Here is a 10,180-nt window from a genome sequence, read left to right as displayed (position 1 = left end):
CCCTGACGCCTGCTGCTGTATATTTGGAGTTTGCGGTGTCTCTCTTCCCGTGGTCGCGTGGATTTTTCTCTGGGTCCTCCGGTTTTTCCCTCCACATTTAGAATCAACATCACGCGTTTAGAGTATTTGGCTGCTGTACATTTCCACGTGATGATGATGATGAGCCACTTCGTTGAGCATTTATTGTTGGCAACTCGTGGCAACTCGTGGCAAATTGTGGCAAGTCGTGGAAACTCGTGGCAAGTCGTGGCAGGTTGTGGCAAGTTGTGGCAAGTCGTGGCAAGTCGTGGCAAGTTGTGGAAAGTTGTGGCAAGTCGTGGCAAGTTGCGGAAACTCGTGGCAAGTCGTGGCAAGTTGTGGAAAGTTGTGGCAAGTCGTGGAAGCTCGTGGCAAGTTGTGGCAACTCATGGCAACTCGTGGTAACTCGTGGCAAGTCGTGGCAAGTTGTGGAAAGTTGTGGCAAGTCGTGGAAAGTCGTGGCAGGTTTTGGCAACTTGTAGCAAGTTGCGGAAACTCGTGACAAGTTGCGGAAACTCGTGGCAACTTGTGGCAACTCGTGGCAACTTGTGGCAAATCGTGACAAGTTGTGGCAAGTTGTGGCGGCCGTGGCGGTGCCCCTATTGCCGCGTGCAGCTCCCATCACCCCGGCACTTGCGATGAGCGTCCACGGTTGTCGACGTACGGTGCGAAAGAAGTCCAGCGCAGGGCGAATGAGAGCCGTGTGCTTCTCATCCTCGTCCGATCGTCTCTTCGCAATCTCTGCGCAGGCATCTTCATTTGGGGGGGTTTGGGGGGGGGGTTAGATCGCATCAGGTATACATGTGTCTTAATTCTAGATTTGAAGCTTTCGTGACTGCAAGGATTCATATTCTTAGGTTTTTTCGATAAAGTCACGTAGGTGAAAAAATAAAATTAATAAAAGTAAAATTAAAAATAAAATAAAAATCACGACGTTTCGGAGGCAACACAAGCTTCCGTCTTCAGGTGGAACCGTCACAGCACGATAGTTGTATCAAGTGATACAGCTGTCGTCAGTGTGTGTATCAATGTGTCAGTGTGTGTGTCAGTGTGTGTGTATCAATGTGTTAGTGTGTGTATCAATGTGTCAGTGTGTGTGTGTCAGTGTGTGTGTCAGTGTGTGTGTGTCAGTGTGTGTCAGTGTGTGTGTGTCAGTGTGTGTGTGTCAGTGTGTGTGTGTCAGTGTGTGTCAGTGTGTGTGTGTCAGTGTGTGTGTCTCAGTGTGTGTCAGTGTGTGTGTGTGTCAGTGTGTGTGTCAGTGTGTGTGTCTCAGTGTGTGTCAGTGTGTGTGTGTCAGTGTGTGTGTGTGTCAGTGTGTGTGTCAGTGTGTGTGTGTCAGTGTGTGTATCTCGGTGTGTTTCTCCCCCCCCCTGCCCCACTGTTGACCCACCACCGAGTCAACAATTGACTCCGTGATTTCGCTGCCTCAGCCAGAGTGGAGCGAATAAAAAGCAGGGGACCTCCCCTCTCCGCCTCATCATCCTCATCCTCCTCACACTGATCACCACTCCTCCTCCTCGTCCGCATCGTCATCATCATGACGAGGTTCCTGTGTCTCCTGGTCTTGGTCGCGTCCAGCTCGCTCCTCTGCAGGGCTGATGATGTAAGTGCACACCTTCTTCTTCGGTTTTATCGGTAAAGTCACGTAGGTAAAAAAATACAATTAAAATTAATGAAAGTAAAATAAAAAATCACGACGTTTCGGGGGCAACAAGCTTTCGTCTTAAGCTGTGACGGTTCCACCTGAAGACGGAAGCTTGTGTTGCCTCCGAAACGTCGTGATTTTTTTTTTATTTTACTTTTATTTATTTAAATTTTTTACCTACGTGACTTTACCGAAAAAAACCTAAAAATATGAATCCTTGCAGTCACGAAAGCTTCAAATCTATAATTAAGTGCACATCATCATCATCGTCGTCGTCGCCATCACCACCCAAACCACCTCCCGTGACCACCTTCGTGTGCATGCCGGACTTCTTTCGCGCCGTACGTAGCCGACCGCGTCTCTCGCTGGCGCGGTGTTGGCGACGTACGGCGCGAAAGAAATTCAACGCGCCCGTCATCACCTCCTCATCGGCCATCCCCACCGCGCCGGTCATCACCTCCTCAATGCGCAACCCTCATCCCTCGCCTCTCCTCGCCTCTGCGATCGCTCCCACCGCCCCTCCTCTCACCTCTTCCTCTCACTTCACCAATCCCCCAGACCTCCTTCTGACCACGCCGTCGCTACCTCCTCCTCCTCCCCCTCCTCATCACACCTCATCACTCACCCAAGCGGACTCACCTCCACTTCATCATCCGTGGGGGTTGTGCGCGTGGGGGGAGCGGTTGACAGCGCTGCGCCGCGCTGTCAAACGGGCCCAGGCGATCCCCTCTAGGTCGACTCAGCCTTAAATGAGTACCCGGTGCGGTGTGTGAAACATCGCCGCTGGGGAGACAAAGGCGGCCGGGCGTGGTGTTGGCCACCCGCCCGGCCGATCGTGTCACGGATGCCGCTCGCGGACGGCACTTGCCCCAAAAGTCTGTTGCAGGCTGTACGGGGGATCTTTGTCTTTGTGTGTCTGTGTGTGTGTGCGTGTGCACCTAGCATGGTACAAGCGTCGTGGTGACATCTCCGCCACTGAGCGATGGGCGGCAGTCTGTGCTGTAGTTGCGCGTTTGGGCACGAATGAATGGTCGTTCATGTTTGTTAAACTTCTTTCGCGCCGTACGTAAGCCAACCACGCTCGCCGTAGGTGCGGGGGGGTGGGGGGGGGAGGACAACAATCTAGGCACAACAACAACTAGACACCACAACAACAACTAGACACCACAACAACTAAACACAACAACAACAGCAACAACTAGACACCACAACAACAAATAGACACAACAACAACTAGACACAACAACAACAATCTAGACACAACAACAACAATCTAGACACAACAACAACTAAACACCACAACAACAACTAGACACCACAACAACTAGACACAACAACAACAGCAACAACTAGACACCACAACAACAACTAGACACAACAACAACTAGACACAACAACAACAATCTAGACACAACAACAATCTAGACACAACAACAACTAAACACCACAACAACAACTAGACACCACAACAACTAGACACAACAACAACAGCAACAACTAGACACCACAACAACAACTAGACACAACAACAACTAGACACAACAACAACAATCTAGACACAACAACAACTAGACACAACAACAACTAGACACAACAACAACAACTAGACACCACAACAACTAGACACAACAACAACAGCAACAACTAGACACCACAACAACAACTAGACACAACAACAACTAGACACAACAACAACAATCTAGACACAACAACAACAATCTAGACACAACAACAACTAAACACCACAGCAACAACTAGACACCACAACAACTAGACACAACAACAACAGCAACAACTAGACACCACCACAACAACAACTAGACACAACAACAACTAGTCACAACAACAACAATCTAGACACAACAACAACTAGACACAACAACAACTAGACACAACAACAACAACTAGACACCACAACAACTAGACACAACAACAACAGCAACAACTAGACACCACAACAACAACTAGACACAACAACAACTAGACACAACAACAACAATCTAGACACAACAACAACAATCTAGACACAACAACAACTAAACACCACAACAACAACTAGACACCACAACAACTAGACACAACAACAACAGCAACAACTAGACACCACCACAACAACAACTAGACACAACAACAACTAGTCACAACAACAACAATCTAGACACAACAACAACTAGACACAACAACAACTAGACACAACAACAACTAGACACAACAACAACTAGACACAACAACAACAGAATTAGATCTAAAGAAACGAGTGTGTCGACCGAGATGATGACTTTAAAAGCGCACGGCTCCCAGTCGCCTCTCAACATCGGAAGGAAGAGAGCGTTCCAGACGGCTTCGTGACGTTATGTAGTGTGTAGTGTATAGTAGTGTAGTGTATAGTGTAGTGTATAGTACACTACGCTGAGTCCTGGGTCACGTACCGTCGTCACCTGAGTCTCCTCGAGCGTTTCCATCAGCGCTGCCTCCGCAAAATCTTCAATATTCACTGGAGTGACTTCGTCGCCAACACTGAAGTCCTCAAGTCAGCGAAGGTCATCAGCATCGAGGCCATGGTCCTCAAGACACAGCTTCGTTGGGCAGGGCACATCGCCAGGATGGAGAACCACCGCTTGCCTAAGATCGTGCTGTATGGGGAACTGTCCTCTGGCCATCGCGACATAGGGGCACCACGAAAGCGATACAAAGACTCCCTGAAGAAGTCCCTCACTGCTTGCTGCATCGATCACCGTCAGTGGGAAACACAAGCAGCTGATCGCAACTCCTGGCGGCACACAGTCCACCAGGCCACCTCCTTCTTCGAAGATACCCGCAGGGCCCGAATGGAGGACAAAAGGAGAAGGAGGAAGAACCATGATCCCTCAGCACCCATCCCAGATGAGACCTTCACTTGCAGCTGTTGTGGCAGGACCTGCTTGTCCCGCATAGGCCTCTTCAGCCACCAGCGTGCCTGCAGAAGACGTGGATGTCCTTCCTAGATCTTCGTTCGCGAAGCCAAGCCATGATGATGATGATGGTATAGTGTAGTGTATAGTAGTGGAGTGTATAGTAGTGGAGTGTATAGTGGAGTGTATAGTGTAGTGTGTAGTGTAGTGTATAGTAGTGGAGTGTATAGTGTAGTGTGTAGTGTATAGTAGTGGCGTGTATAGTGGAGTGTATAGTGTAGTGTATAGTAGTGGAGTGTATAGTGTAGTGTGTAGTGTATAGTAGTGGAGTGTATAGTGGAGTGTATAGTGTAGTGTATAGTAGTAGAGCGTAGTGTGTAGTGTATAGGAGTGGAGTGTATAGTGTAGTGTGTAGTGTATAGTAGTGTAGTGTATAGTGTAGTGTGTAGTGTATAGTAGTGGAGTGTATAGTGTAGTGTGTAGTGTATAGTAGTGGAGTGTATTTTAAAGTGTATAGTAGTGTAGTGTATAGTAGTGTAGTGCATAGTGGTGTAGTGTATAGTGTAGTGCATAGCAGTGGTGTATTGTAGTGTAGTGTGTTGTGTAGTGTGTAGTGTAGTGCATAGTAGTGTAGTGCATAGTAGTGGTGTATAGTAGTGTAGTGTGTTGTGTAGTGTAGTGCATAGTAGTGTAGTGTATAGTAGTGTAGTGTATAGTGTAGTGCATAGTAGTGGTGTATAGTTGTGTAGTGTGTTGTGTAGTGTGTAGTGTAGTGCATAGTAGTGTATAGTGCATAGTAGTGGTGTATAGTACATAGTAGTGGTGTATCGTAGTGTAGTGTATAGTAGTGTAGTGTATATTAGTGTAGTGTATAGTAGTGTAGTGTATAATGCATAGTAGTGGTGTATAGTAGTATACCTATCAACCTATACGGTTTACCCCGTATTTTTGTACAGGGAAATTGAGTTTTCAGCTCCATACGGCGTACAGCCGTTCCAATACGGACAACAATTGTATTTATATTTGTTTGTGTCCCCCCTTGTGTGATGGGATCTTGTAGAATGATATCTATAAGGGGCACGGGCTGATAAATAAGTGTCTGAATTGGTCTGTAACATGGTGGGGCACAGATAAGGGGTTGACAGCTATTTAGTAACGTAGTGCATCGTGTCGTGGAGTGTACAATGTAGTGTATAACGTAGTGTATAATGTAGTGTACAATGTAGTGTATAACGTAGTGTATAATGTAGTGTATACCGTAGTTTAGTGTACAGGATGGACGTTGAGATGTATAAAGGGGCACGGGTTGACCAATCGCTAACAGCCAGTGCGCGTGCGCGTCCCGGGCTCAGGATCACAAAAGCCACGAATCGCACGAGGGTGGCGTCAAGGACTCGTGCCCGCTCATGGTGAAGGCGATCGACTCGGTGCGAGGGAAGCCCGCGGCCGGAGTGAAACTCAGCGTGATGAAGAAGCAGGAGGACGGCTCCTGGAAGGAGGTGGCCACCGGGTGAGTAGAGCTGACCCCCCCCCCACCCCCAACTACTGCTGCCCACCAACCCCCCCCCCCCCCAACTTCTGCCCACCAACCCCCCCCCCCCTGCCCACCAACACCCCCCCACCCCCACCAACTCGATCCACACCCAGTATCTTTTACTTAAAAGTTTGATTTGAGAACTCGAGAGAGAGACCCGGGTCTCGGTCTCACTTGCAAGAGTGAGCGAGCGAGTGAACGAGTGAAGGATTAGGTGAGCGATTGGGCGGGTGGATGAGTGGGTGAGCGGCAAGAGTGAGCGAGCGAGTGAACGAGTGAAGGATTAGGTGAGCGATTGGGCGGGTGGATGAGTGGGTGATCGGCAAGAGTGAGCGAGCGAGTGAACGAGTGAAGGATTAGGTGAGCGATTGGGCGGGTGGATGAGTGGGTGAGCGGCAAGAGTGAGCGAGCGAGTGAACGAGTGAAGGATTAGGTGACCGATTGGGCGGGTGGATGAGTGGGTGAGCGGCAAGAGTGAGCGAGCGAGTGAACGAGTGAAGGATTAGGTGAGCGATTGGGCGGGTGGATGAGTGGGTGAGCGGCAAGAGTGAGCGAGTGAGTGAGTGAGCGAGCGATTGGGCGGGTGGGTGAGTGGGTGAGCGGCAAGAGCGAGCTGGCGAGTGATTGAGCGAACGATTTGGTGAATCATTGGCTGGGCGGGCGAGTGGCAAGAGTGAACGAGTAAGTGAATATTAATCTCGATTTGAAGCTTTCGTGACTGCAGGAATCCATACTCTTTGGTTCTTTCGGTAAAGTCACGTGGGTAGAAAATTAATAAAATCACGACGTTTCGGGCGCAACACACCTGACGACGGACGCTTGTGTTGCGCCCGAAACGTCGTTATTTATTTTCTTTTATACCGACGTGACTTTATCGAAAGAACCAAAGAGTAAGTGAGTGTGTGCGTGTGAACGATTGAAATAATTGGTTTAAAAGTGCGTGGCCTCACCTCCCCCCCCCCCCCCCCCCCTCGTCTTGCTCCCCCGTCAGGGTGACGGGTAAGACGGGCGAGTCTCACCATCTCATCGGCGACAAGGACTTCACGGAGGGGACCTACAAGGTGCGCTTCGACACGCAGGCCTACTGGACCAAGGCCGGCATCACGCCCTTCCACGAAGCGGCCGAGGTGGGTGGTGACATCGCCAACATCAACACCATCAACACCATCAACAACATCAACATCATCAACATCGCCACCATCAACAACATCATCAACATCATCAACATCGCCACCATCAACACACATCAACACACATCATCAACATCATCAACATCATCAACATCGCCACCATCAACACCATCAACATACATCAACACACATCATCAACATCATCAACACCATCGACACCATCAACACCACCACCATTAACACCACCACCACCATCAACACCAACACCATCAACATCAACACCATCAACATCACCACCATCTCCATCAACATCACCACCATCACTATCTCCATCAACAACATCAACACCATCAACAGCATCAACACCACCACCACCATCAACACCATCAACACCATCAACACCATCAACACCATCAACATCAACACCATCAACATCACCACCATCACCACCATCAACATCACCACCATCTCCATCAACATCACAACCATCAATATCATCGTCTTTGAAAGGACCTTGATGGAACATGCACGTTTATTAGTTCCTGAAAGTAATGTATTTTCAACTTAACGGTGGTTGATGTCCGTGCAGTATTCCTCGTCTCTCAAGCGAGACGACACGGCGATTAGGTTTTTTTAAACTTCAATTTATCTTTCCTTAATTCCTTACATTTTATTTTGTGGAGCTTTTGCCATTTTGGGTGACTCCCCCCCACCCCGTCCAGGGTCAGGTCACCGTTGCAAATGAGCAGAGGTGTGGACTCGAGTCATGTGACTTGGACTCGAGTCAGACTCGAGTCATGAATTTGATGACTTCAGACTCGACTTGGACTTGCATGACAATGACTTTGTCCCACCTCTGCAAATGAGACATCTACCCTGACCTCTTGCATTCTCACCCTGGTTCAACAAACATCAACTTGAATTGACCACCCACTCAAATCAATAACCCACCCAATCGTCCTGCCACCCACCCACTTAATCACCCATTCACTCACTCACTCACACCCACACACTCGCCCCATTCAATCATTCACTCACACACACACCCTTCACTCGGTCGCCCATTCATTCACTCACCCATTCAATAATTCACTCTCAACCACACACTCATTCAATCATTCACTTACCCATTCATTCAGCTCTTACCCACACACCCATTCACTCACCCAATCATTCACGCACACCCACACACCCATTCACTCACCCACACAAATTCACTCATTCACCCACACACCCATTCACTAATTCACTCTCACCCACACACTCATTGAATCATTCACTTACCCATTCATTCAGCTCTTACCCACACACCCATTCACTCACTAATTAATTCACTCTCACCCACACAAATTCACTCACTCATTCACTCTCACCCACACACCGATTCACTCACTAATTCATTCACTCTCACCCACACACCCATTCACTCACTAATTCACTCTCACCCACACACCCATTCACTCACTAATTCATTCACTCTCACCCACACACTCGCCCCATTCAATCATTCACTCACACACACACCCTTCACTCACTGGCCCATTAATTCACTCACCCATTCAATAACTCACTCTCACCCACTCATTCAATCATTCACTTATCCCATTCATTCATTCTCACCCACACACACATTCACTCGCTAATTCATTCACTCACCCACACACAAATTCACTGACTCACCCACACACCCGTTCAATCATTCACCCACACACCCATTCATTCACCCATTAAATAATTCACTCGCCCATTCAATCACCCATTCAATCATTCACTCTCACCCACACACCCATTCACTCGCCCATTCATTCACTCGCTTTTGCATACGAGAGTTCTCACCTGCCCCCCCCCACCCCTCCCCCAAGGTGGTGTTCATGGCTCACGACGCGGGACACAAGCACTACCACATCCCTATGCTGCTTAGCCCATACTTCTACGCAACAGGCGCCATCGTGGGAGACGCAGAGGGACACTGAACTACCCCCAAGGCTCCCCCTCCCCCATGGGGCCACAATAGGGTCCCGTGCCCCTGAACGACCCCCCCCCCCCCCCGAGGGAGAGGGGACTACACACTGCACCACACACACACACACCATCTCAACCACACCTAGACTACACACCACACACACACACACACGCCATCCCAACCACACCGTACAGAGCCACACATCACCACACACACACGCACCATCTCAACCACACCTGGACAACGCACCGCACCACACAATAGACGAAACATACCACACCACGTCGCTCTAAACCGGTAATAAACGACGTTGCCATCGCTGGAGTGAGCAGCCTCAGTGTTTGTTGTGTGACCCAACCACCACCCGAGATGGGATGGAGCAGTTGGTGTGGTGCGCATGATGCCGTCTCGATGGAGTTCGGTGCGATTGGTGGTGTGCATGGTGCGGTTGATGTGGGGTGGTTGATGTGGTTGATGTGGTTGATGTGGTTGGTGTGCATGGTGCGGTTGATGTGGGGTGGTTGATGTTGTTGATGTGGTTAATGTGGTGTGGTTAATGTGGTGTGGTTGATGTGGTTGATGTGGTTGATGTTGTTGATGTGGTTGATGTTGTTGATGTGATTGATGTGGTTGATGCGATTGATGTGGTTTGTGTGGTTGATGTGGTTGGTGTGGTTGATGTGGTTGGTGTTGTTGATGTTGTTGATGTGGTTGGTTGATGTTGTTGTGGTTGGTTGATGTGGTTGATGTGGTGTGGTTGATGTTGTTGTTGATGTGGTTGGTGTGGTTGGTGTGGTTGGTGTGGTTGATGTGGTTGGTTGATGTGGTTGATGTGTTTGATGTGTTTTGTTGATGTGGTGTGGTTGATGTTGTTGTTGATGTGGTTGGTGTGGTTGATGTGGTTGGTTGATGTGATGTGGTTGATGTGATGTGGTTGGTGTGGTTGGTTGATGTGATGTGGTTGATGTGATGTGGTTGATGTGGTTGATGTGGTGTGGT

The 10,180-nt window shown here is 48.9% G+C and overlaps 1 protein-coding gene across 1 annotated transcript; it reads left to right on the top strand.

Moving 5' to 3' along the window:
- The first annotated feature begins 1,477 nt into the window (after positions 1 to 1,477).
- TTR (transthyretin) lies at positions 1,478 to 9,500 on the top strand. Its single transcript, XM_061573254.1, has 4 exons — positions 1,478 to 1,621; positions 5,907 to 6,064; positions 7,080 to 7,215; positions 9,081 to 9,500. Exons 1-4 carry the CDS (start codon positions 1,556 to 1,558, stop codon positions 9,189 to 9,191), a joined length of 471 nt encoding a protein of 156 aa, XP_061429238.1. The 5' UTR covers positions 1,478 to 1,555; the 3' UTR covers positions 9,192 to 9,500.
- Positions 9,501 to 10,180: the final 680 nt, after the last annotated feature.

The sequence above is a fragment of the Lethenteron reissneri genome, chromosome 52 (assembly GCF_015708825.2).
Source record: "Lethenteron reissneri isolate LAM-NWPU_2019-01 chromosome 52, ASM1570882v1, whole genome shotgun sequence".
In the NCBI taxonomy this organism is placed as follows: Eukaryota; Metazoa; Chordata; class Hyperoartia; order Petromyzontiformes; family Petromyzontidae; genus Lethenteron; species Lethenteron reissneri.
This window is presented reverse-complemented; position numbering and strand designations above follow the sequence as displayed.

What these genes read in the sequence shown, in the direction of transcription:
- TTR (XM_061573254.1), top strand. Translation starts at nt 1,556, where the DNA reads ATGACGAGGTTCCTGTGTCTCCTGGTCTTGGTCGCGTCCAGCTCGCTC. An exon ending in TCCTCTGCAGGGCTGATGAT is followed by an intron (nt 1,622 to 5,906) that starts GTAAGTGCACAC and finishes TCCCGGGCTCAG; the next exon opens with GATCACAAAAGCCACGAATC. An exon ending in CCTTCCACGAAGCGGCCGAG is followed by an intron (nt 7,216 to 9,080) that starts GTGGGTGGTGAC and finishes CCCTCCCCCAAG; the next exon opens with GTGGTGTTCATGGCTCACGA.